The 27,200-nt window shown below is 41.1% G+C and overlaps 2 protein-coding genes across 2 annotated transcripts in view; one reads left to right on the plus strand and one right to left on the minus strand.

The window, feature by feature from the left end:
- SPTLC2 (serine palmitoyltransferase long chain base subunit 2) overlaps window positions 1-27,200 on the plus strand; it is a 100,732-nt gene that overhangs the window by 48,649 nt on the left and 24,883 nt on the right. Inside the window, exons 8-9 of the mRNA XM_070378445.1 lie at window positions 640-859; window positions 4,304-4,430. Of these exons, the coding sequence (XP_070234546.1) occupies window positions 640-859; window positions 4,304-4,430 (347 nt within the window). The remainder of the gene's footprint in view (window positions 1-639; window positions 860-4,303; window positions 4,431-27,200) is intronic.
- LOC138989560 (small ubiquitin-related modifier 1-like) lies at window positions 19,894-22,544 on the minus strand. The gene has a single exon (XM_070378550.1). The coding sequence runs from the start codon at window positions 21,602-21,604 to the stop codon at window positions 21,212-21,214; it is 393 nt and encodes a 130-aa protein (XP_070234651.1). The 5' UTR covers window positions 21,605-22,544; the 3' UTR covers window positions 19,894-21,211.

Here is a 27,200-nt window from a genome sequence, read left to right on the forward strand (position 1 = left end):
AGTTGAAGGGGACACTAATCTAGACCCGTTTGAAAACTAAGGAGACAGAGTTTCTGACTTGTTAAAATACCTGGGTCGCCTTTATTCTTTTCATCATGCTATATATATCATCTCCAAGTCTCCTTTCTTTTTGGGTCCATTATTTTTCCACTGTTTGTATAGGGAGTTTACACATAAGGAAAAGAATTAGAATATGTTTTCTAATGTGTCAGAACAAATTACATGCCATTTAATTTTAAGAAACATTTTATATTGTTTACCTGTTTGCAGCCTTTGTATTTATTCTTCCACCTCCTAATGTTTTTTATTCTTTCGTGTAACTTTAATTACACATGCAATATGTGTAAAGTCAAATGTTGCCTGTAATTACAAACTTTAGAAGAATCTACTGTGACCTCTGTCCCTCTGTGGTGAATTAAGGTCACTTGTATTCTGGTGTTTGTTTTAAAAGATCCAATCTCCTTTCCTCTGGATATCTGCCTAGCCATGGCATTGTCTGTCATTGCCAGTTTAAAACCACAAGCAGCATTGTCAGATCATTTTTAAAAGCAATGAACTTATAACAATAAAGTGGCCACCTCCTGGTTTTGAGAGTTAAAAAGTCTCCGTGTGTGTGTGTATTTTCCCCTGTTTTGCCAGCATGGAGGGGTCTATTGTTCGCCTTCCTGAAGTGATTGCCCTGAAGAAGAAATACAAGGCGTACTTGTATCTAGATGAAGCTCACAGCATCGGGGCTCTGGGCCCTACAGGACGAGGCGTGGTGGACTACTTTGGCCTGGATCCTGAGGATGTGGACATCATGATGGGAACATTCACAAAAAGCTTTGGTGCTTCTGGAGGATACATCGGAGGCAAGAAGGTAAACGGGCCCTGACAATCGAGCAGTTAAGGTACACTAAGGCCCTGGCTACTAGATTTAAGTTTTGAGGAGGTAGAGTCCCGAACTTGGATGTGGACATCCTGAATTTGTTTGTGGATCAGGTACCTGGTGCCAGCAGGCTTCAGACTTCAGCTCCCCTCTCAGTGCCTCTGATAAACCAAAGGCGGGTTCTGTTCATTGTTGTCTTCCTTTTGGAGCTTCATTCTAAAGCACATCCTGGTCTGAGGACAGAATACCCTCTTGTATGAAAGAGCACACAGGGTGCTGCCCGTTCGCACAGTCTTCTGTTGAGCCTGAGTTGTGCTCGCTATTTCAGACACAGCAGGCATATCATGGGAGCCAGTGGGACAGAAGACCAGTTTCTTCCCCTACTCTTGGACTCAAATGCGTCTTGGGTGAGCATCAAGACAGGAAGGAAAGAATTACTTTGCTGGCTCTGGTGTACTGCAGGGCATTGTCTTTGCCAATCCAAAAACTACATAATGAACTCCGGGGTATTTGAAAATCAGTATAGCATGGTGGGAATGGTTGAGCCATGGAGACAGAACCCTAGGTTCGGGTTTGAGTATTTTCCTAACTTTGTGAGACCTTGGGCAAAGTACTTAATGTTTAAGTTTCCTTATCAGTAAAACAGAGAGAAGTGTGCCTGGCTCACATTTGTAGCAAGGGCTTAACAAATAATACATGCCCGTGCTATAATGTGGAAATAACCTTGAAAGCATTATGTTAAAGAAGTCAAAAAACCTCACCAGTTACAGTATTTCTTTTATATGATATATCCAGAATAGGCAAATCATAGAGGCAGAAATAGGTTAATGGTTGCCGGGGCAAAGGAGATACGGGAAGTGGAAAGTGACTACTAACGGATACGAGGTTTCTTTTTGAGGTAAAGAAAATGTTCTAAAATTAGATCGTGATGAAAGTTGGACAGCTCTGTGAATATACTGAAAGACACTGTATTACACACTGTGAAAAAGAGAATACTATAGTACATGAGTTGTGTATCAATAAAACAGTTATTTAAAAAATCTATACACAATGTTAGGAAAAAACCACTGTATGTCGAGTATTTGTGCACGGTACTCTAAATGTACTTAAATTTCTCTTTAAAATTTGACCCTGAGAATCTTAAAACAGGGACTTTCTCTTCATCATTGATTCCTTTTAGAGAAACCCCATTTTCACTGGTTTTGGTCAGGTTCGATGGATTTTTGCCCTAAATTTTTGTTATTAGGAAAAGACTATCTCAGGCTTACTTTGGAGAATTGATTGCTTTTTGGTAAGATTTGTTGCTACACCAAAAGATAGAAAAATAATACTCTGGGAGAGCATCAAGATACAATATATTTACCTTTTTATATTGGGTTTTGTACAGTATTTTGTATTTTCGAAGTAACACACTGCACTGTTTCCTGGTTGCATTTTGTGTTTCCTGGTTTGGGTCTGAAACATAAGCTTCTTTGTATGCACATTTTATTTAAAGACTTAGTGAAGTTAAAAGGCATCAGAGAATAGGGATATATAATTGATTGTTTGGAAATTTTTCTTACTGGCAGACAAGGTTTTGGTTTTGTTTTTTTTTTTCATTCAGTGAGATAGCTTTAATGATCTTAGGAAAAAACCAGTAAATTTCTGTTTAATTTCTGCCACATTTATATCATTTTATAAATCTCTGTGTATCTGGAGGATGTTTAATGTCTTTAAAATTGACATTAGAGAACTGTCTTTCTCTTACTCAGGAATGTAAGGATGGGCTTTGCAGGCATGGGGTAAGATGCAGATGATATTTTCTGTAATACTTAGAAGTAAGTCATATCTAAAAGCAATCCAAACACTTTCTTGTTTAATTTAGGATTGTAAATCTGTTTATAATATTAAATTATATGTTCTCTAAATTGAGGTCTTTTTTAAAACTAGTTTTTCATCCTTCCATGTTGTGGCATGTTTAAAAAACAAAACAGGAAATTCCCCAATGGTTCAGTGGTTAGGACTCCACACTTTCACTGCTGAGGGTGTGGGTTCGGTCCCTGGTTGGGGAGCTAAGATCCCACAAGCTGTGCAGGATGGCCAAAATAACAAACAGAACAAAGCCTAAGGGCGTTGCATGTTGCTGTTTAGTTGCTCAGTCACGTCCAACACTTGGCAACCCCGTGGTCTGCAGCATGCCAGGCTTCCCTGCCCTTCACTGTCTCCCAGAATTTATGCTCAAACTCATGTTCATTGAGTCGGTAATGCCATCCAACCATCTCATCCTCTGTTGCCCCCTTTTCCTTCTGCCCTCAGTCTTTCCCAGCATCAGGGTCTCTTCCAGTGAGTTGTCTGTACGCATTAGGTGGCCAAAATATTGAAGCTTCAACTTCAGCATCAGTCCTTCCAATGAATATTCAGGACTGATTTCCTTTAGGATGGACTCATTTGATCTCCTCGGTATCCAAGGGACTCTCAAGAGTCTTCTCCAGCACTACAGTTTGAAAGCATCAATTCTTTGGCAGTCAGCCCTCTTTGTAGTCTAACTCTCACATCCATACATGACTATTGGAAAAACCATAGCTTTGACTATACTGAGCTTTGTTGGCAAAGTGATGTCTCTGCTTTTTAATATACTGTCTATGTTTTCCATAGCTTTTCTTCGAAGGAGCAAGCACCTGTTAATTTCATGGCTGCAGTCACTGTCCGCAATGATTTTGGAGCCCAAGAAAATAAAATCTGCCGCTGTTTCCATTTTTTTCCCCATCTATTTGCCATCAAATGACGGGACCAGATGCCATGATCTTGTTTTCTGAATGTTGAGCTTTAAGCCAACTTTTTCACTCTCCTCTTTCACTTTCATCAAGAGGCTCTTCAGTTCTTTACTTTCTGCCATAAGGGTGGTGTCATCTGCATGTCTGAGGGTATTGATATTTCTCCCAGCAATCTTGATTCCGGCTTATGCTTCCCCCAGCCCTGCATTTCACATGCTGTACTCTGCATATAAGTTAAATAAGCAGGGTGACAACATACAGCCTTGACGTACTCCTTTCCCAATTTAGAACCAATCCGTTGTTCCATGTCCAGTTCTAGCTGTTGCTTCTTGACCTGCACACAGGTTTCTCAGGAGGCAGGTAAGGTGGTAGTCCCACCTCTTTAAGAATTTTCCACATTCCAACAAATGCGGATCCTTTTGTTGTGATCCACACAGTCAGAGGGTTTAGCGTAGTCAGTGAAGCAGAGGTAGATGTTCTTCTGGAACTCTCTTGCTTCTTTTCTAACCCAGTTGTTGCTGACAGTGTGCTCTGCCCGTGGTGGTGGGCCTTGTGTCTCTGACTGACGTCCCCAGTCAGGGCTGTTGAAGGGAGGAGGCTTCCTTCACCTGGGCGGAAGGCAGAGAGGTTGCCAGTGCACCTACCCACGGCCTCTAATGACTTGCCTCTGTGCCGTCCCCAGGCGCTGATCGACTACCTGCGGACGCATTCCCACAGCGCGGTGTACGCTGCGTCGCTGTCCCCGCCTGTGGCAGAGCAGATCATCACTGCCATGAAGTGCATCATGGGGCAGGATGGCACCACCCTCGGTAAGGCCTGCTTTCCCTGGAAAGTTTCCTGGACTCAGTTAGTACTCAGCCGCCAGACGTGCTCTGTTTTCTTGAGGTTTTTTCCTAAAATGAGGAAACAGGCATACTTCTGGGCAGAGCTGACGGGTGTGTGAGGTCTTGGTGTCTATGGCCACTTTTCACTGTGTCTGCACGTGCCGGGACAACTAGCCTGGCTCACTGTAGCCAGGCTCCACTGACTCCCCAGGCTATGGTTGTCTTGTCTATAGACGGTGAGGCTTTAATCTCACTGTCCTACGTATTCACGGTAAGTCTTAGGTGATAAGTCTTCAGGGTCTTGAATTGTATAATTTCATGTGAAGGTGTAAATAATTCACTGGGTAGTGATGTTTCATTTCCATAGTATATAAAAGCTGCTGTTTCCATGAATTAGTGTCCTTTATTTAATGCCTTTTAAATGATTTTCTACTTTAACATACAATAATTAATAAAGGTCATCCTGAATCTATTTTTTCTGTCCTTGGTAGGATTTGTAGTCCAAACTAGATGCCCTGACTTAAAACATCCTCAAGTGAACAGTGTTCACTTCCTGATACTTGACTTTCATTTTGTATCACTAGAGGGCAGTGTTGACTATAGAAACATTATAATAAAAGAGGAGCAGTTGGGGTTTTTGTTTTTTCACTTTGAGAAGAATCTCCATTGTGACTATGAGATATACATTTGCTTGTTGCTTTTTTAATGCTTCTAAAATCAGTTTTACTCTTGTAAAACATTATCAGCCTTGATAATCTCCAGTCTTCAGCTATGTAATATTTTGTGATACGATTGATCTGGCTTGCATTGAGAAACAGGAAGAAAGTAGTGCATCTCATTTTCATTGATTTGAGCCTGTTTTCTTAAATCAGAATTTCACCTTAATATTTTTTCTGATCTGTGATACATACATTGTTGTTAGCTCTTGGAAGTGTTGATCATTTAGAAAGTAATTCAGTAATGTTGTGAACACTGCGTGTAGCTTTGTGAAAAGCTCCCTGTTAATAGAACTACAGTGTTATCTTCTTTCTTATAAGGTATTGCTGGAAATAGTGTGCTTTGACCTGAGTATACATATGTGCTCGTATATGTAAGTGTATGCGTGTCTCTGCTCAGACAGGTATATGTATATACATAGCTATTATTTATCTAGTTATTTGATACAGGTTTAGATGACTAAAAAACGAATGTTAACAGTTATCAAAGTTACCTTGGATTATGTCTTTGCCCGATCCTAGAGCATGGATCCGAGTGATGTGTGACCTCTGGATAAATGACTCATCTGTGCTAAATGACGAAGTCTAGGCTCTACTGGTAGAGAGAAAATGAAATGTGATAATTAGATAAAGGCTTTGGGTTAGCACTTGTTTTCCAGTTTATCTGTTGCCTCTGTAACCACCCTCTAAGCTTAGTGGTGTGACACAGCAGCTATCTTAACTATGCTCACAGATTCTGTGGGTCAGGAGTTCAGTCAGGGACGGCTTGTCTTTGCTCAACAGTGTCTGGGTTGAACTTGGAAGACTGATGGCTGGGGGCTGGGAACACCTGGAGACGTCTTCCCTCACACATCACCTGGGCTGGCATGACTTGAAGGTTGGACTCAGCTGAGCTATCCTCTCCATGTGGTGTGAGTCCTCATGGCCTGGTGACCAGATAGGATGCTGCAGAGAGCATGCATTCCCAAAGGACGTGCTGAAACCCCACAATGTTCTCTGATCTGCTGTTAAGAGCGCGTCACCAAGGCCAGTCCAGATTGCAGGGCACAGGGGACCAGACTCCACCTCAAGTGGGAGGCAGGTTGAAGAACTTGTGGCCATTTTTAAAACTTGCCACCACCAGCTTTTAGATAATATATTTTAAAATTAGTCCCTAAAACTTCTAATTAGTATGACAGACTTCTGTTGGCTACATTGTTTCTCTCAAAATATAGGATAATAAAATTCTAACCAAAAGTAGTTAGTTTTTTTTTTTTTTTTTGCCACTCCATGGACTGTGGCCCAACAGGTTTCTCTGTCCATGGAATTCTCCATGCAAGAGAATTCTCCACTGGAGTGGATAGCCATTCCCTTCTTCAGGGGATCTTCTTGACCCAGGGATCATACTCAGATCTCCTGCATCACAGGCAGATTCTTAACTGTCTGGGCCACCAGGGAAGCCCCAGTAAAAAATACCATTTCTTATACAGGCTGCTACCTCATCCTATTTAAGTTGGGCCTGATTTTTTTTTTTTTTAGATTTGAGTGGGTTAGGGTAATACTTTTATGGCATTGTTGAACGCATCTTTTCATTGTCCTTGAAGAAGAAAAGGTGGAATCTGGCAGTAGCCTTTTCACTGCGCTTTAAGGTAACCTTTAAAAAAGAGGTATCTGCAATTAATTACCTGATGTGATTTTATAATAGAAGTCACCTGCCTTGAGAGAGACTTAATCTCATGTGTTCAGAACATTGAATCCCATTAACTCTGCAAACATTGAGTATCTCACTACGTATTAATATTACACTCTGTAAATCAGAATCCGTAGACAGTGAACATCCAAGCAGATCACTTGAATGAGCTGTGTACTTGGGGGTCACTGGGGATGTAGAGAGAAGGCAATGGCACCCCACTCCAGTACTCCTGCCTGGAAAATCCCATGGATGGAGGAGCCTGGTAGGCTCCAGTCCGTGGGGTTGCTAAGAGTCGGGCACGACTGAGCGACTTCACTTTCACTTTTCACTTTCATGCATTGGAGAAGGAAATTGCAACCCACTCCAGTATTCTTGCCTGGAGAATCCCAGGGACAGAGGAGCCTAGTGGGCTGCCATCTATGGGGTCGCACAGAGTCGGACACGACTGAAGCGACTTAGCAGCAGCAGCAGGGGATGTAGAGGATAGTGGGCTGTTGTATTAATCCCAGAGATTACCATGTCATAGAGAAATGGAAGTTTTATTAATCATTCACCAAATACTTGCGTGCCCACAGTGTGTGGTAGGTGCTGTTTCTAGGCACTCCTGATTCATCAAATAATAAAATACCCCCTGATTCCTGCCTTCTGGGGTTCTAATAAGGGAAATAAATTACACAGTTGCCAAAAAGTGGTAAGTACTCTGGAAAGAAGGAGGAAAGTATATGTTGGGTTCTGGAGACGCAATTTGCAGTTTTAAATAGGGTGGCCATTGAGAAGGTAAGATTTTATCAAGCCCTTGAAGGAGGTGAAACTTTAGCCCTGAAAATCCAGGGCAAGAAGGCCCTGAGATGTAGATGACTCTGTGTTCAGCAGGAGCGTGGAGGCCACTGTGGCAGAAGCATAGTCGTATAGATGGAGTGCATGAGGGGGGGTGAGCAAGGTGGGTCACAGATAGAGTCTTATCCTATAGGAGTGTTAGGTTGATATGAAAACACAGGCACACTGGTTCTCTTGCCTTGTATAGTACCAAACTCAAATTCTTGAACAGTTTTCTGTGGGCTGCTTAATATAGACAGACTTGTGGCCTGTTTCCCAGAGGTTAGGAATTTTATAGCCCCTTCAGATTTCATGAAAAGTACAGACTATACTATATCCATGCTTATCTTTTGAAGGAATTTGTCTGGAGATCAGATTTGCTTAAGAGCTATACTGATATTTTTCTCTGAGTGAATTTCAGTAGTGCAGTGAACTGGAAATGAGGGAAGCAAAGTGTGACCCATATATGAACAGAAGAAACTTACATAATACTATTGATGTTGCAAATGAAAGAACTCTTTCTTTACTTAATGGTAAATATCTCACATGTGAATGTGAAAGTCACTTAGTCCTGTCCGACTCTGTGTGACCCCATGGACTATACAGTCCATGGAATTCTCCAGGCCAGAATACTGGAGTGGGTAGCCTTTCCCTTTCTCCAGGAGATCTTTCCAACCCAGGGATCAAACCCAGGTCTCCCACATTGCAGGTGGATTCTTTACCAGCCCTATGCAGTCCATGGAATTCTCCAGGCCAGAATACTGGAGTGGGTAGCCTTTCCCTTTCTCCAGGAGATCTTTCCAACCCAGGGATCAAACCCAGGTCTCCCACATTGCAGGTGGATTCTTTACCAGCTGAGCCGCCAGGGAAGCCCAAATACCTCACATATGATTTCTGTTTCGGAATAAGAGGGGCAAAGATAATGTAATGTCAGAGCTTAGTGCTTAGTCCTGGATTTAATGTTGGTTTAAGGGAATATTAGGAATAAGAAGCTGGCTTTCTTTTTGTGTGCTTAATATAATTTTCTGACTTTGTTATCAGACATACAGGTATTAAGCATTATTTGAAATAGCTCATTTTTGACATAATATTTTCTCCTTTTTGTAAGACATAATAGTTTTATATACTTGCACACCTTTAATTTCTCTGTTGTGTAAACTTATTTCACTGTGAACAGTCCTTCTTGTGGGGCCACTCTAGAAGTTTTCCCTCACCAAAGAGGATGCTAAGCCAACAGAATTCCATTGTAGACGGGACTGAAGACAGAGAAGAGTCACCAGAAACTTGATTTCCTTTTTCATTTATTTTTTCCTCCTTTTTCAGTTTCAGATAATTCAGAGAAGTGTAGGACTAGAGGCTCCGAGTAAGCTGCAGTTAGCACAGCGTTTGTTGGCTTGCTTTCACCCTGGGCCACTTGTACTCCCCCCTACACGTTCTGGTTTCATTACCACACCCTTGCTTTGAGACCCAGATTCACTTTTCTGAAGACATTTTATTCACAAGATATGTGTGTGTGTGTGTTTTAAGATCATGAATTTATGTCTCTCTTCTCTAAGCTACTCTCTTACTGGAATTGTTAGCGTTTTGTATATGATCATAAATTTGTGGCAGATTTCACTTTTGAGACTGATTTAGCAACTTAAGGGGCTCATACATGATCTCTACTAAAGTATTTATTTTCTTTCTTGGCCCAGTATGGACCCTGTTCATTTGCAGGTCTCTTGTTTCTATACAAAGATCATCTTTCATTATGTCTTTCATTTTTAAATGTATGTATTGTTTTGTTTTTGAAACTTCCTACAACTTCTGGGGAAAAAATGGAAATTGTAGGGAAAAATAGGAACATTCTAATCTTCCTTGGTGTTCTTGCTTTTCCCAGTTGGTATTAAGGAACCGGGAGCAGGGGAAGAGAGCTAAAAATTATGAAAAAAAAAGTCACAATAGTTTAAAATGTTTGTCCCTAGATTTCATGATGTAGACCTGTAGTCATATGGCAGCGTTAATGTCTGTTAGCACGATGTTTTGAAATCTTTTTCTTATCTGTAGAACAGTCACAGACTTACATAAAAATTGGAAGTACAGCACACAAAAATACTTTTTTTCCTGAATCATGGCTGATCTTATGCTCCATCATCCCATGTGCTTTAGTGTGTACTTCCTACAAAGGCGTTTTCCTACGTGACCATAATACAGCCGGTCAAAGCAAGAAGCTTGCATTAATACATGAATATTATTTAATTAACTAATGTGAACATGCTGTCTGTCGCTTAGTCTCAGTCAGTAAGAGTGGCACGCTGCTGTTGTCTGTTCCTCAGGCCGTGTCCCGAGGGTGTGGAGTGGGGGCCAGGGTCACCCGTTGCACTGAGCTTTCTCGTCTCTCTTGTCTTCTTCAGCCACAGTTCCTCAGTCTTTCCTGAACTTCCATGACATTGACACTTTTAACAATTACAGGCCAGTTATGATACAGAATATCCCTCAATTCAGGTTCATCTGGTGTTTCCTTGTAATTAAGATTCAGCCTACCTGCCTTTTAACAGGAAAAAGGCAGAAGTTATGCTGCTTTTTCTCATTGTATCCCCTCTTCGTCGTCTCAACTAAGTATAGTATAGGGCTGTCTTCAAGTTCTTTAGGTCTGGAATCATAGCCGCCTTTCCCCATATCTGAGTCAGAGTCTGTTGATTCTGTCTGCCACTTCTGCTTATTCCCTCTGCCTCGTGACTATTTTCAGGCCCTGACTCCCTGTTTCTTAAACAGTTGCACCGCTCGTAACCGCCTTCTCTCCAGTCTCTCCTGTACCACCTGTTACAACCCTCTGTCGTTGTCTGCCTGAAGACGCCAAAGCAGAGGATAACGGTGCTCAGTAACTCCTAGGTGCTCATAGAATGAAGTCAAATCTGTAGTTTGATTTTTAACCTTATCTTTTCCTGTTTGTACTCTTATTTAAACCAGTTTGGTACCTCTGACGATGCTGATCCTCTTGTCACCCAATGCTATTCATTTTTCACAACAAACTGAAGTGCTGTTTTTTATGATGCCTCTGTGTTGATACATGTTTTTTCTCCCAAAAACTGTGTTTCACAAGTTTATAGTTTCACACATTTATTGTCTCACAGAGCTAATGCTTAATGTTTGAACACAGTGTTTTCTTCAAAGTGTATAAATCAATAGACTTACTTGCTAGATGTCATTGTTGGTGTCCCAGTCCTAAATACTAAACGTGTAATGAAATCTCTAAGCTTTTACATTGCAATTTTTAAAGGTAAATAAGGTTTTTATTTAAATTTTTTTCATCTTTTATACAATTTTAATTTTACTTTCCATTTATGGTTATTACTAAATATTGGCTCTATTGCCCATGTTGTGCAGCACATTCTGAGCCTACCTTACTCAACAGTTGGTGCCTCCCACTCCCTGGTGGGGGAACTAAGATCTCACAAGCTGTGTAGCATGCCCTCCCCAAAAAGATAGTCTTTAAATTTATGAAGATAACTAGCCACTACGAAAAATTTTAAATTAGTAATATTACAAACAAGTAGTGGTGATTAGTGGACAAAACATGGAAAGGAGGAGTCCAGATAGATGCCTTGCCTAGACACCATCCAAGAGTGACAGAAAAAGCAGCAGAGGGGCAAGGATGCCCTTTGGCATTTCTGTACCAGCCATGAGGAGAGCCTGAAGCAGAACCTGCAGCTTCTTGCTGGGAGTGGGAATGGAGGTGACTGGGTGGAGGAATGAATCTTATTTTACCAGATTGAATATGTTACTTTTATGATTAAAACCTTTTTGTTTTAGATTCCAGAGTACATTAATAACTTCCATGGAAATAATCCTGCTTGAGGTTGAAAGTAAGGCTTAAACATGCACTCAAGTAGTCTGTGGTTGATTATTGATAAATGTTTTCATCTTTCATGTGGAAAGACATGTTATTCTTTGGTGACAGGAGTGTAGAGCCTTCAGAAAAGCTGCAGCATGCAGGGCAAGTTGAGATCCTTTCCCTACCCTGCACTGTGAGCGTGCCTTTCTTCTTTCTCCCAGTTTTTTCCGCATTTCCTCTCCAAACCGTATGACTAGAATGATGAGTAGATCCTGAGAGCCATGTTCCCTAGGAGCCACAGTAAGGTAGCAGTGGTGGGGAATTGTGCATTTACTCTTGAGTGGACACGTGAAGTTGGAACAGGCTGGTGAGTAGGAAAAAAATAGAGGAAATTCTGACAAATTGCACAAGGCATTTGAAATTCCAGATTTTACTTCACACATCACTAATCTACATCCAGTAATGGAAATGTAGCTGTAAGATCTATTCATGAATCAAGGCAAAATGTCTGGCCAAAGCAACTAAAATTGTGTTTTTCCATTTTCCAGAGCTGGGCTTTCATGTGTTTTGATGTCCAAAGACACAGTCCGTAACAAGCATAGCACCTAGCTTAGTGTCTGAAATCTAGTAGCTTTTTGATAAACTTGCTGAACAAATGAATGCACACATGATCCAGAAATACTAGAAAATGGATGGATAGGTTCTTAAAGTAAGTTGTTGTGTGAAAGTGAAGTCAGTCAGTCGTGTCCGACTCTTTGCTACCCCATGGACTATACAGTCCCTGGAATTCTCCAGGCCAGAATACTGGAGTAGGTAGCCTTTCCCTTCTCCAGGGAATCTTCCCAACCCAGGGATCAAACCCAGGTCTCCCACATTGCAGCCGGGTTCTTTACCAGCTGAGCCACAAGGGATTAGCTGAATATTAAAGCCAGAATGGCAAAATTATGCAACAAAATAAGCTAGTTAGGTGCATCTTACTGATAGATTGTAATATGACAGAAATAACTTTCTTTGTAGAAACTGTACTTTTTGTACTTCTTGGTATTGAGGGGAACTGAGAGCCCATTGGGCAGATTGAGGTTTAATTAAAATTGAGTTTGGCTCATTTGGATTAATTCCTGTAATAGACTTGTTAATGAGGTGCTAAACGATCATGTTGAGAATCCCAGGAACTGTCCAAAGCTAATTTAGAACTGAGAAGGTGTTTTTTACAAAAACCCTTCCGGGGGGGGCCCCCACACTGAGGGGGCAGGACTGTTAAAGAAAATAGTCTTTGAAGGGGAGGGAGTGGTCATAAAGAGAATTTCCGACACCCACTGGTTATGTTTGGCAGGCAGGCTTCTCCTTTGGTTGAGCCTGGGTCCATCCTTTCTGATTCCTATGCTTTCTGAGGCTAGGAGTGCTTGAATTCCAGTTTTTTTTCTTTATTATTACATGTCTGCTTTTATGTAATTTGTTTATTTCACTATTAGATTCATCTAAGTAAAAGTCAAGTTTTCTAGTGAACACATTTTTATTCTTAGCCACAGTACAGTTTAACAGTGTAATACTGAGAGTTAGAGTAGATCCTTTTACTTGTAACTTACTGCCTAGAACAATGTTAAGAACTATTTAATTCTTCATTTATCAAACGTTTCTCAAGCACTTACCCTGTACCCTGTGGTGGCTGTGCTGCTGAGGGTGCAGAGTGAACAGTGCATGACCTCGCCATTGGGAGTGCTCACAGTCTAGTAGCAGGGCTGGGATCCTGGGGACTGGTTTCAGAGCTGCAGATAAATTCCTCTTGGTTCAGCTTCCCCCTTCCTTCATTCTCCTCCTTCCTTCTCCTCCCTCACCACCCCACCAAAGAAAAGGAAGCTTATACTTCCTTAAATCCAGCTAACTATTCAAAGCAAATTCAGATCTTACTGATTTTATATTTCTTACTAATCTTTCTAGCCACGTGGATTTTTCCTATGGAATATATTACTTTAGAAAAATAACCAGCAATCAAAGAAAGATTTTCCTTCTGTAAAGTAGGCTATTATCTTGCAAAAAATATTTTTAATTCATGGCTTAAGCATTCTGAAATTAGCAAGCAGCATAGCCACTTTATAGGTAGAGGAATTTGAGCTCACACATAGGACAGGTTTTCTTAATATCTGAATAGAATGTGGCTTTCCTGAATTCCATCCACTTCTGGTTCTGAAGTTCCTTTAGTGATATTTAACATCTTATTAAAATAGACTACTATTTTATAACGTATTTTTAATTTTCTTTTTTCTGGTCTGCAAATTAAAACAAAAAACCGCTAAGTTTAGTTATAATTACTGCTGCAAATGAAAGCCTGCTACCTCTTTCCTCCCCATGGATCAGTAACCCCTTTAACCTCCCTCTCTGCTTCAGAAATCCATGCTGAATACTCAGGAGCTTCTGTAGCATGGTTTGTCTATTTCTTCTTCCACTCCCATTTCTTTTTTATTTTTTGTAGATGATACAAAATTTTTTTTTTTACTTTACAATATTGTATTGATTTTGCCATACATCAACATGAATCCGCCATGGGTGTACACGTGTTCTCAATCCTGGACCCCCCTCCCTCCCCCCGCCACCTCCCTCCCTGTACCATCCCTCTGGGTCATCCCAGTGCACCAGCCCCAAGCATCCAGTATCCTGATCGAACCTGGACTGGTGATTCATTTCTTATATGATATTATACATGTTTCAATGCCATTCTCCCAAATCATCCCACCCTCTCCCTCTCCACAGAGTCCAAAAGACTGTTCTATACATCTGTGTCTTTTTTGCTGTCTTGCTTACAGGGTTATTGTTACCATCTTTCTAAATTCCATATATATGCGTTGGTATACTGTATTGGTGTTTTTCTTTCTGGCTTACTTCACTCTGTATAATCGGCTCCAGTTTCATCCACCTCATTAGAACTGATTCAAATGTATTCTTTTTAATGGCTGAGTAATACTCCACTGTGTATCTGTACCACAGCTTTCTTATCCGTTCATCTGCTGATGGACATCTAGGTTGCTTCCATGTCCTGGCTATTATAAACACTGCTGCGATGAACATTGGGGTACACGTGTCTCTTTCAATTCTGGTTTCCTCGGTGTGTATGCCCAGCAGTGGGATTTCTGGGTCATAAGGCAGTTCTATTTCCAGTTTTTTAAGGAATCTCCACATTGTTCTCCATAGTGGCTGCACCAGTCTGCATTCCCACCAACAGTGTAAGAGGGTTCCCTTTTCTCCACACCCTCTCCAGCATTTATTGCTTGTAGACTTTTGGATCGCAGCCATTCTGACTGGTGTGAAATGGTACCTCATTGTGGTTTTGATTTGCATTTCTCTGATAATGAGTGATGTTGAGCATCTTTCCGTGTGTTTGTTAGTCATCTGTATGTCTTCTTTGGAGAAATGTCTATTTAGTTCTTTGGCCCATTTTTTGATTGGGTCGTTTATTTTTCTGGAATTGAGCTACAGGAGCTGCTTGTATATTTTTGGGATTAGTTGTTTGTCAGTTGCTTCATTCGCTATTATTTTCTCCCATTCTGAAGGCTGTCTTTTCACCTTGCTTATAGTTTCTTTTGTTGTGCAGAAGCTTTTAATTTTAATTAGGTCCCATTTGTTTATTTTTGCTTTTATTTCCAATATTCTGGGAGGTGGGTCACTCCCATTTCTTTTTTCCCAAATCCAAGTACTAATAAAAATTTCTTGCCACACAAGTGGTCTCCTTGTTTCAGAGTTTGTTTGAAGCTAGCTATTAAGATGTCCACAGGCAACAACAGGCTGGAAGCTAATCTCTGAACAAATGTAGACTTGTTCATTTAGTAGAATATTATTAATGCACAGCATAAATAAGGAGTTTGAGGATGTTCCCCTTGGACAGGAAAAGAGCCTTGAACTATTTTGGAGAAGATGTGGTAAGATGATATAAGGGAACTAAATTTTTTTTAAGTAATTTTGTTTCTTGATGTATTTTTTATTTTTGGCTTCACTGGATGTTTATTGCTGCGTGGGCTTTATCTAGTTGCAGTGAGCAGGGGCGACTCTTCTTGGAGGTGCATGGGCTGCTTCTTGCAGAGGCTTCTCTCGTCGTGGAGCTTGGGCTCTGGGGCACGCAGGCTCAGCAGTTGTGGTTCCCAGGCTCTGGAGCACAGGCCCCGTAGTTGTGGCGCACGGGCTTAGTTGCTCCTTGGCAGGTGGGATCTTCCCAGATCGGGCTCAAACCCATGTCCTCTGCGTTGGCAGGCAGATTCTTTACCTCTGAGACACCAGGGAAGCCTGGGAACTAAACTCTTTATTAAAAAATACTGTGAGTCATATTATTATTATTTTAAGATTGAAGTAGATGAACTACTTTAGATTTATTTCATAATAAAATTGATTTAAAAGATTTTTCCATGATTTGATTTGTTCAGTTAGCTGAGACGAATGACCATTTCTTCTCATCACTTACAATTTGGCAACTTTATAGCCTAATCTCTGTTTTCTTTGTTGAAGAAGAATAACTTTTTCAACCTTAATATGGTTGGAACTGCTTTTTTTCCCCCCAGAACTGTTTTTGATGGCTTTGTCCAGGGGACTTTATCCTAGATTTTCATCAACTTTATTGTAGTCTATTATACTTAGTATGTATAAATAAGTGACAAGACAGATGGACTCTTCTCGATTAAGAACCAGATATTCTCCTTAAGGCTTTCCTTAAAGATTTGAGAGCTTTTTGAAGAGGAATTGATTTTTTTTTTAATTGTCACCTGTGGTTTAGGAAAAAATAAATGATCTAAATACTTGTATCTGCCTGCCATCTGCTTTGACAGTGGAATGAGTTTCAGAAGGACCTTATTAAGGTACATTCTTTTCAACTGTTTCAGACTTTGTCCATGGACCACCTGCACCAAAGTCACTTTTAGTATGGCGGTTTCTAACCTTGCTCACACACAGTAGTAGTCATTAGTAATAATGCCTAATACCTAATTACAACAGCCCCTTTGCAGACCTAGTGAATATCTGGGGATGAGGCTCTTATAAGTTTTTATTTAAAAGCATCCCAAAGGATTCTAACGTGTGGCACCAAGTTTGTTGAAAATGAGGATTCGAGGACATCCCTGGTGGTACAGTGGATGAGTCTGCCTGCTAACATAGGGGACGCTGGTCTGATCTCTAGTCTGGGAAGATTCCATGTGCCGTGGAGCAGCTAAGCCCGTGCACCACAGCTACTGGGCCTTTGCTCTAGAGCCTGCGAGCTGCAACTACTGAAACCCGAGTGTCTAAGGCCCTTATTCTGCAATAAGAAAAGCCACAGCAATGAGAAGCCCACACTCACTGCAGCTGGAGAGAAGCCCGCACAGCAACGAAGACCCAGCACAGCCAAAACATTAGTTAATGAATTAATTAAAACAATGAGAGAACATTGAAAAAAACAAGGATTCGAGTCCACTCCACCAGACCATGAGTCTTGGTGGACAAGACCATGCATTTTAAAGAAAACCTAAGTTAATAATGCAAACTAACTTTTAAGAGATTTGAGAGTTGTCTTTTTCTCTCTTCCTTTTTCTTGAGCTGGGTTACATCAGTGAGAACCAAAAGCAACTCAACTGATTGGTGGTGATTGGGGAAAGGAAAGGAAAGGACAAGATATTTGATCTGTTTTCTTTTAAAAAGAAAAATAAGACAAATATTGGCATGTGGAACAGGAGTTTGATGTTGATGCTAAGTTGTCTGTCTTCACTGGGTTTGGAACTGAATGCATTGATGCTTCCTTCCAAAGAACTGATGGTCCTTGCTGAATGCATCAGCAGCAAGAGTGAAATTAGAACCAGTTAGGGGAGGGAAAAGAAACAACGAAGAGATCAGGGGCATATGGTCAGGCCTCTACAGGCTGGCTGGAATTTTTTTGTTTTAATGCTACTTAATGTTTTTATAGCCTATTAATTCAGAATCTCAAATTCTTTTGTACCTAACCTACAAAAGCCTTGCCCATTATATACTCTTCTTTTTCCCCCTAAATGTTCAGTACTTGTTCATTGCCTTGCCTTCTGCCTCTGAAACTCTAGTTTAATTCCAAGCCTCGCTTTATTTGCTAACGCCCTTCACCTGCCCATGGGTGCTTGACCACAGTAGTCGTATTTCCCCGTTGCTTCATTTCTGTCTAAAAGTAACCATGTAACATTCCGGTACCAAAGGAGGACAGTGGGACAGTCTTTGGGCAAATTAAGCCTTTCTGTCCTACTTATGGGCTGGCACCCTTTAAACCTCAGTTCCTCAATTTCTGAGGCACTTGGCCTCTTTTCTTCCTTTTGTTTGTGGCCCTCTGTTTCTAACCATTCTTTTAAATTCTTGATTATATTGAATCAACAACTTAAAGCCTTGGCCCCTCTGCCTGTTGCACATCCTGCGGCAGTCCTCAGGAAATCCTAGTTTTGGGCATTGAAACTGATTAAGGGATTAAGCTGCTGCTAGGGAGAGGGTGCCGGAGAAGGCAATGGCACCCCACTCCAGTACTCTTGCCTGGAAAATCCCATGGACGGAGGAGCCTGGTAGGCTGCAGTCCATGGGGTCGCTAGGAGTCAGACACGACTGAGCGACTTCACTTTCACTTTTCACTTTCATGCATTGGAGAAGGAAATGGCAACCCACTCCAGTGTTCTTGCCTGGAGAATCCTAGGGATGGGGGAGCCTGGTGGGCTGCCTTGTATGGGGTCGCACAGTCAGACACGACTGAAGTGACTTAGCAGCAGCAGCAGGGAGAGGGTGCAGAGAAGGCAATGGCAACCCACTCCAGTACTCCTGCCTGGAAAATCCCATGGACGGAGGAGCCTGGTAGGCTGCAGTCCATGGGGTCGCTAGGAGTCAGACACGACTGAGCGACTTCACTTTCACTTTTCACTTACATGCATTGGAGAAGGAAATGGCAACCCACTCCAGTGTTCTTGCCTGGAGAATCCCAGGGATGGGGGAGCCTGGTGGGCTGCCATCTATGGGGTCACACAGAGTCAGACACGACTGAAGTGACTTAGCGGCGGCAGCAGTAGCAGCAGCAGGGAGAGGGTGATAAACCATGCTCGTGAAAGGAATTTACCTACAGTGCTTGGTGTTCACAGAGCTCCTCTAGTTGCCGAGAAAAGAAATAGAAATAGTGTCGTTAACAGGTAGTAGATTCAAATACTTAGATGCGTGCGGTTGCAAAGAGTCGGACACGACTGAGTGCACTCACACATACACATGCACTCTTGTAGGGAGTTGAAGAGCTGAAGGCCTGCTTGAGAACAGCATCCCTAGACTAGGGAGAGGCAAGCCGTCTGCTTTGACATTCATTAATTTGACAGTCGCCCAGGTTGTGCACTTTGATATTTGTCAACAGTCTAGCAAAACAGGGGCTGCGTCTAGAGCATGGTAAACTCATTTTGCTTCAGTGTTCCAAAGTTACTGAATTATTGCTTCCTGAAAATCCCTTATAAGTATCCATTTTACAAGACTGTTCACTATATTTATTTTTCTATTCCCTTGGGCTCTTAAGCCCAATGGGAAGATTTCCTGGTGCCCTTTAACTGGGGCCAAAATCATTGCAGATGGTGACTGCAGCCATGAAATTAAAAGACGCTTACTCCTTGAAAGGAAAGTTATGACCAACCTAGATAGCATATTCAAAAGCAGAGACATTTGCCAACAAAGGTCTGTCTAGTCAAGGCTATGGTTTTTCCAGTGGTCATGTATGGATGTGAGAGTTGGACTGTGAAGAAGAAAGCTGAGCGCCAAAGAATTGATGCTTTTGAACTGTGGTGCTGGAGAAGACTCTTGAGAGTCCCTTGGACTGCAAGGAGATCCAACCAGTCCATCCTAAAGGAGATCAGTCCTGGGTGTTCTTTGGAAGGACTGATGCTAAAGCTGAAACTCCAGTACTTTGGCCACCTCATTCGAAGAGTTGACTCATTGGAAAAGACTCTAATGCTGGGAGGGATTGGGGGCAGGAGGAGAAGGGGACGACAGAGGATGAGATGGCTGGATGGCGTCACCGACTCGATGGACATGAGTTTGGGTGAACTCCGGGAGTTGGTGATGGACAGGGAGGCCTGGTGTGCTGCGATTTATGGGGTCTCAAAGAGTTGGACACGACTGAGCGACTGACCTGAACTGAAGTGTTATTAAAATCAGTCTGCCCTGCCTTTTGGCTAATATTTCTTTTGTTTTAGGTAACATTTTTTAATAGTATACTTCTTCCTTCTTTCTCTCAGATCATGTGAAAAACGTGAACAGATTAATTCAAGTTCCAACATAGTGTGGTTTTAAAAATAGCTTCATTGATGTTTTTCTTTAGGTCCTGTGCTATTCTCTTTCACCACTACTGCCTTCTCTAGTCCCTTTTGGTATTTTAAGATATTTTTAGATATAGTGATGCTAATTTTTCACCTACATCTCTGCACGTGTTCATGTAGAAGTTAAAGAACTGATGACCTTAAAGGTCAGTTGACTCCTGTCTTTGCTGGCATTCTTTTGTCCCTCTTGCTCTCCTTTCTAGGAGGCCATGAGATGCTGATTTTCACGAGGCATCTTGTCTGGATACTTGTGACAAGTACATCATTTATTGATCTAGAAAGTGCTGTGATGAGAGTTCAAAGTGTTATCTGCTCCCTCCGTGCCCCCGCCCACTTTAGAGCTGATCAAAGAGGGATCATTAGTGATTAAGAAAGATGAGTCAAGAAGAGATGCTTCTTCAACAAAAAAAGCTTGATGAGCTGGTTAAGAATGAATCCCTATTCTGCCCAATTCATATACTATGGTATCATCTAAATGTGAATAATATATATATATATATATATATATAAAATCATAAAATAGAAGTTCTTTCATGGTTTAACCTTAATAATTATCAATATATTTCTGTTGACATGAAAATCAACTGAAGTATCTATGCATTTATAAGATTCATAAATTAAACAAAAATCATCACAATTGTAGGCAGATGTTTTACTGTTTGAGCCACCAGGGAAGTCTATATCAAAATTTTAACAAGTACAAAATACTTGCTACAACTTGTAGAAAAGGATCCTCCCCCATTTTTACCTTTACTTATTCAAGTTTTTTTTTAAGCAAATATTTTGTTTATTTTAATGAAGCTAATACAGACAGTGTCCGTTTAAAACCACTCTCCCAGGCCAGAAAGTAGCAAAAAGAGCAGTGTTCTGTTGTAATCACGTCTACGTGAATTACTTTAACTACTAATGAAAACTAGAACTTTTCTGGGATCTTCTAATAAGGTTTTTCTTTGGTCTTAAAACGCTGTCTCTTCCGTGAAGCCGTATTTGGAGTTAACCATTGTTCTCACCACCTCTGTCACCGTGACGCCAACCTGATACTCCTCTTCTTTTGGTCCTGACCCTCAGATTTTAAAATTAGCTTCAAGCTAAGGAAAGATCATTCTTCATAGTTCAGTTCTCTGAAAAACTTCCATCTCCCACTGAAAATCCTACTCCAGGAGCGAAGTGATCATATGCCTAAGAACTGGAAAGTCATTAGAACCGCTGACATTAATGGATCTTATTTATCACAAGCCTGCAAATATGCAGTCCTGGAAAAGGTGGCCTCTTTGTGCACCCATGTTATTTTTAAAACAGAGGGCGATACAACAAGGGCTGAGGTTGGATCACCAAAATTCAGCACAAGGAAACAGACGATAGTGAATCATGGGCACAGGAATCCAAATCACAGCGTCTTTTAAAGAGACGGGGTATCAGCTTTCAATTCTGTTTTGAACGCCACGTTACAGAAGAGCTATTTTTTTTTTTAATTTTTTTAAAGGATTAAGGAAAAGGAAAAAAAAAAAAGAATGTAAACTGTTGAATGACCCTCTTTGTTCCTGAAAAACTTTAATCACATCTTCTTCCTCCATTCCCAGTTCTTTTGGAGTGTGATTATCCTGACCTTCAAAGAGAAACCTGGGTGAATTCACAGGAGCTCCTTGTCTTTGACAGTGTGATTCTTTGAGTTTCTTGAAATGTGTCATCATTTTCACTTGGAAGTGAATCTCACTGCTCTCTTGTCCAGTGACCTTGAGTTTAATATATTCTCCTTCCTTCTTACCTGTCAAATCCTCAGTTGAAGGTTTTGCCTCCTGGTCAGACCTGGTGACAGAAGCTTCCCCAGGGGTCTCCATACAGCAGCACTTCACTTCAGGGTTTACAGATTCATGTCTGTGCTCCACAGCACAGCACCAAGTCTGGAGGGACTTCACTACACCTTCTGCTTGTTCAATTTTTAATTATTTAGTAAGCTCTGCTCTTGTGGGAATGTATAGAGAGCATGGTCACAAGAATTTTTTATCCTAAAATAATTTGCTACTATATGTAATTTTGAGTAATGTCTACCACTCAGTTTTTGTCTGAGCCACACCTCTTCAGTGACAGGTGCTCTATTCCCAGAGACCTAGAGAGCTGTTTGTCTTTGCAGTTGACAAAGGTTAAAAGTGCTAAAGAATCCTCCTGCCAATGCAGGAGACACAAGAGACTCAGGTTTGATCACTGGGTTGGGAAGATTCCCTGGAGGAGGAAATGGAAACCCACTCCAGTATTCTTGCCTGGGAAATCCCATGGACAGAGGCGCCCGGCGGGCTACAGTCCATGGGGTTGCAAAGAGTCGGAAATGACTGAGCACACACAAAGGGTAAAAGAAGTGCTTGGTCAGTTTAGTATTTGATATGAGAAGTGGTTCTTATCTCTTCCTTCTAACCAAAACCTTTTAAGTGAAGTACAGTAATTATATGGATTAATATTCTTTCCAATTCTATGCTTGTACTTCAAATGGTAGAACTGGGGATTGCAGCCGTTTGTGGAGCATAGTAAGTAGAAAAGAGAGTAGAAGATAAGTGGCTCTAACAGCAGTTAGAAGTTATTTTTAACTTCTAAGTAAAAGTATGGCCCTTATCCAAGAAATGTTCTATTAAGTATCATCTAAGTCCCACAGCACCTGGAATAACTTGGTCAAATGAATAGATTGCTGGCTCTTGGAGAGATTCCAAGCTTTCTAAGACATCCATGCCACAGTCATCATCATAAAACATCTGCTGAACTTTCCCGTGCAGTATTTTTATAGGGAGGATAGAGGGAAAGAGGAAGAGAAAGAATTGGCTCACGCAGTTACAGGGACTGAAAGACTCCAGGTCTACAGCAAGCAAGCTGGAGACCCAGATGATTTAGTTCAAGTGCCGTCAGTCTCAAGATCCGGGAAGAGCTGGCGCTTCAGTTCAGGTATGAAGGCAGGAAAAATAATAACGTCCCACCTTAGCAGGCAGGCAGCCTGGCAGGTCTTATTTTGTCCTATTTAGGCTTTCAGCTGATTGATTGTGGCTCACTCACACAGGGCAGTCAGCCAACTTAAATGTTACTCATTCACAACACCCTCACAGACACAAACAGAATAATGTTTGATTAAAGATCTGAGGCCCATGGAGCCCAGTCAGAGTGACACATAAGATTAGCCAGCACAGTATTCTTAATTAGTCCACTCTTTTTGAGTACTAAAAAATTTTTTTCTCCCTCCCACCCATTCCCCTCCCCCTCTCCTTAATACTAAAATTTGCCTTTAATGTTTCTCAGCTTCAGTAGAAGTAAATAAGTGAGTAAACTCTTGTCTGAGCTTGTCAGTTTTCCCCCCTCCATATTGGGCTTGGCAGTGAAGACCCAACTTTGGACTCTAAACTCTGATTTCCTTGGAATGTTGACAGTTTTACAACATAAGGTTCAGTTACCTTTATATTTTAGTTTCTGCTCATTAATTGATTTTTAGTTGGTCCCATGCACGATGTTTATATCCTCGTCAGTTTGCTAGAAAGTAGATCATCAGTAACAGCCAAGAACAAACTGATTTTGGAACTTTGTTATGTAATTCTAATTAGTGAAAGTAGGAGACTAACAAGGAAAACTCTGGATGTGAAGTTTATTTGTACAAATAAGAAGATGTGTTTTCATGTTCTGATTTAAGTTCTGATTTTGAAATTCTTTTTTATATATTTTGTTTGAGTCCTCTTGCTGCGTAAGTATATGGAATTTTGGGATCGGTCTGTTAAGGATTGCAAATGTGGAATTTTTAATACCACCTTTTTTTTTTTTTTTTGGCTGCATTGCATGGCTTACAGGAGCTTATTAATAGCTCCCGAACAACAGATTGAACCCAGGCCCACAGCAGTGAAAATGCTGAATCCTAACCACTGGACTGCCAGGGAAATCCCTTTAATACTACATTTAAATATATCTGCCTACTCATTCATTCTTATTTTGTTTATAGAAGCAATACCTGCTCATTTTCAAAAACTCAAACATATATCACATAAAATAAACAGGAATAACCAGTGTCAGTTATTTGGCATATAGTCTGCATTCTTTTACATGGACATATATATACATATAATGCTTCCCTAGTGGCTCAGATGGTTAAAGAGTCTGCCTACAGTACGGGAGCCCTGGGTTCTGGGTCAGGAAGATCCCCTGGAGGAGGAAATGGCAACCCAGTCCAGTATTCTTGCCTGGGAAATCCCATAGAGAGAGGAGCCTGGCGGGCTACAGTCCTTGAGGTCAAAAGAGTCGGATACGACTGAGCAACTTAATACCACATATATACATATATACAAATAGTATACATATATACTGCAGAAGGCAATGGCACCCCACTCCAGTACTCTTGCCTGGAAAATCCCATGGACGGAGGAGACTGGTAGGCTGCAGTCCATGGGGTCGCTAAGAGTCAAACACTACTGAGCGACTTCACTTTCACTTTTCACTTTCATGCATTGGAGAAGAACATGGCAACCCACTCCAGTGTTCTTGTCTGGAGAATCCCAGGGATGGCGGAGCCTGGTGGGCTGCCGTCTACGGGGTTGCACAGAGTCGGACACGACTGAAGTGACTTAGCAGCAGCAGCATACACACATAAAAATAATAATTTTATTAGTGTTATTTTTAGCATAGCATATACATAGCACCAAATGATTAGAGGAGTTTGACTAGTTTGACCACCTAAAAATCAGTGAACAGAGAAAGTCATTTAAGGGAGGGAAGAAAATGAGGATATTGATTGCCTTTTTAGCAGTTTGGGTGGACAATTTCATTCTAAGGTTATTAGAATTTACTCCATAATTTTGGCAAGAACAAAAATCAGATGGGTTCTGCTAGGATACAGATGGTGCTTATGAATAACAACACATAAGGAAGTCCGTCTCAAGGAAATCAGTCCTGAATGTTCATTGGAAGGACTGATGTTGAAGCTGAAACCCCAATACTTTGGCCACCTGATGCGAAGAACTGACTCACTAGAAAAGACCCTGATGCTGGGAAAGATTGAAGGCGAGAGGAGAAGGGGATGACAGAGGATGAAATGGTTGGATGGACATGAGTTTGAGTAAACTCTAGGAGTTGGTGATGGACCAGGGTGGCCTGGCGTGCTGCAGCCCATGAGGTCGCAGAGTCGGACACGACTGAGCAACTGAACTGAACTGAACTGAACTGAGGGGCATTTTTGATTGTCATAGACTGGCCTGTGCAGAGGTGCTATTGGCATTTATTGCCAAGAGGCCAGTGGTTCTGAATGTTCTGCAGGGCACTAGACATCCTTGACAACCAAGAACTGTCATGCCCCAAATGCTAATGGCAGTCTTATTGAGAAACATTGGCAGTAGTTGACCAAAATTTTGCACGATGCCCCCCTTTGGAAGATGGTGGATGACAGAAATCTTATAATGGAAATTGGAAAGAATGCAGGATGAGAGGAAGTCTCTGGGCACCATGTCTTCCTGAGAGCAGAGCCAGACAATCGAGGTGATGTGGTATGGACCCCCTGGGCTGAGGTGTTGGAGGCAGTGTGAGTCAGTGACAGATTGCTAAGAGGCAGGTGAGTCTCCAGGGGGTGGGCTGTCAGGGACCAGCAGTAACTTGTAATTAAACATGGTTACTCTGTTCTCCTTTTACATTCCTTTTACCTAACATTTATTAAAAATTAAAAAAAAAAATTTATCTTAGAGTATAGTTGATTTACAATGTTGTATTAGTTTCAAGTACACAGCAAAGTGATTTAGTTGTACATAGTGTTTCAGGTGTACAAGCTTTTAAGTTTAATTAGGTCTCATTTGTTAATTTTTGTTTTTATTTTCATTACTCTAGGAGATGGATCCAAAAAGATGCTGCTGTGATTTATGTCAAAGAGTGTTCCGTTTATGTTTTCCTCTAAGAGTTTTACAGTATCCAGGCTTACATTTAGATCTTTAACCCATTTTGAGTTTATTTTTGTGTATAGTGTTAGAAAAATCTCTTATTGCTTTTACATGTAGCTGTTCAGTTTTCCCAGCACCACTTATTGAAGAGATTGTCTTTTCTCCATTCTATATTCTTGCCTCCTTTTTACAGATTGATTGACCGTAGGTGTGTGGCTCTGTTTCTGGTCTTTGCATCTTGTTCCATTGATCGATGTTTGTCTTTGCCAGTACCATACTGTTTTGTTTACTGTAGCTTTATAGTACAGTTTGAAGTCAAGGAGCCTGAGTCCAGGTCCGTTTTTCTTTTTCAGGATTGCTTTAGCTGTTCAGGGGTCTTTTATGTCTCTGTACAAATTTTAAGATATTTTTTTCTATATCTGTAAAAAATGCCCTTTGGTAGTTTGATAGGTTGAATCTGTAGACTTCCTACATAGTATAGTCGTTTTGACAATACTGATTTTTCCAATCCAAGAACATGGTATATCTTTCCATCTGTCATCGATTTCTTTCATCAGCATCTTGGAGTACAGGTCTTCTGTCTCCTTGCTGCTGCTAAGTCACTTCAGTCGTGTCCGACTCTGTGCCACCCCATAGATGGCAGCCCACCAGGCTGCCCCATCCCATCCCTGGGGTTCTCCAGGCAAGAACACTGGAGTGGGTTGCCATTTCCTTCTCCAAGGCGTGAAAGTGAAGTCACTTAGTCGTGTCCGACTCTTAGCAACCCCATGGACTATAGCCCACCAGGCTCCTCCATCCATGGGATTTTCCAGGCAAGAGTACTGGAATGGGGTGCCATTGTCTGTCTCCTTAGGTAGGTTTATTCCTAGGTGTTTTGTTCCTAATATTTCCTTTCGGTCAGTCCTGTTAATACAGAAACTAGAGTAGATCAGTGAGTGGTTAAAAATACAGTCTGAAACCAGAAGAATCAGTTCAGTACTGGTTCTTCCACTTGATTTACATAACCTCTCTGGATGTTACTTTAGTTTTTTCAGCTGCAAAATAATTTTTAAAGTTGTTTCTTTGATATTTGGCAAAACTAATACAATTATGTAAAGTTTTAAAATAAAATAAAATTAAAAAAAATAAAGTTGTTTCTAAAAGGAAGAGGTGAGAAAACCTTTTTTCTCTCAGAAGTTATTGATGTGGTGTATGAAGATGCTGTGGTTTAAGTTTTGAGGATAAAAGGAACTTGAATTCATTTTCTTGGCCTGGGCTTACTTTGTCTCTTTTGAAAGTTATCATTGTGCTTGCATCTGAGATTTTTCTGCCAAGCCAGCTATTTACAGTTCTTGGAATTAATATGACAGCAATAGTTACCACACACCTAACTCCTCCTTTGCATAACCCCAGAGTACTTTCAGCTGAGAGGGAGATGGAGCTGTTGTCCTGATATTGGATTTAGATATTGCACCACTAGTGAAAGAGAGTGCTAAGCTGATTTTTTTTTTTTTCATAATTTTATTTATTTATGGCTGTAGGGCTTCCCTTGTGGCTCAGATGGTAAAGAATC

The sequence above is a fragment of the Bos mutus genome, chromosome 10, assembly GCF_027580195.1.
Source record: "Bos mutus isolate GX-2022 chromosome 10, NWIPB_WYAK_1.1, whole genome shotgun sequence".
In the NCBI taxonomy this organism is placed as follows: domain Eukaryota; kingdom Metazoa; phylum Chordata; class Mammalia; order Artiodactyla; family Bovidae; genus Bos; species Bos mutus.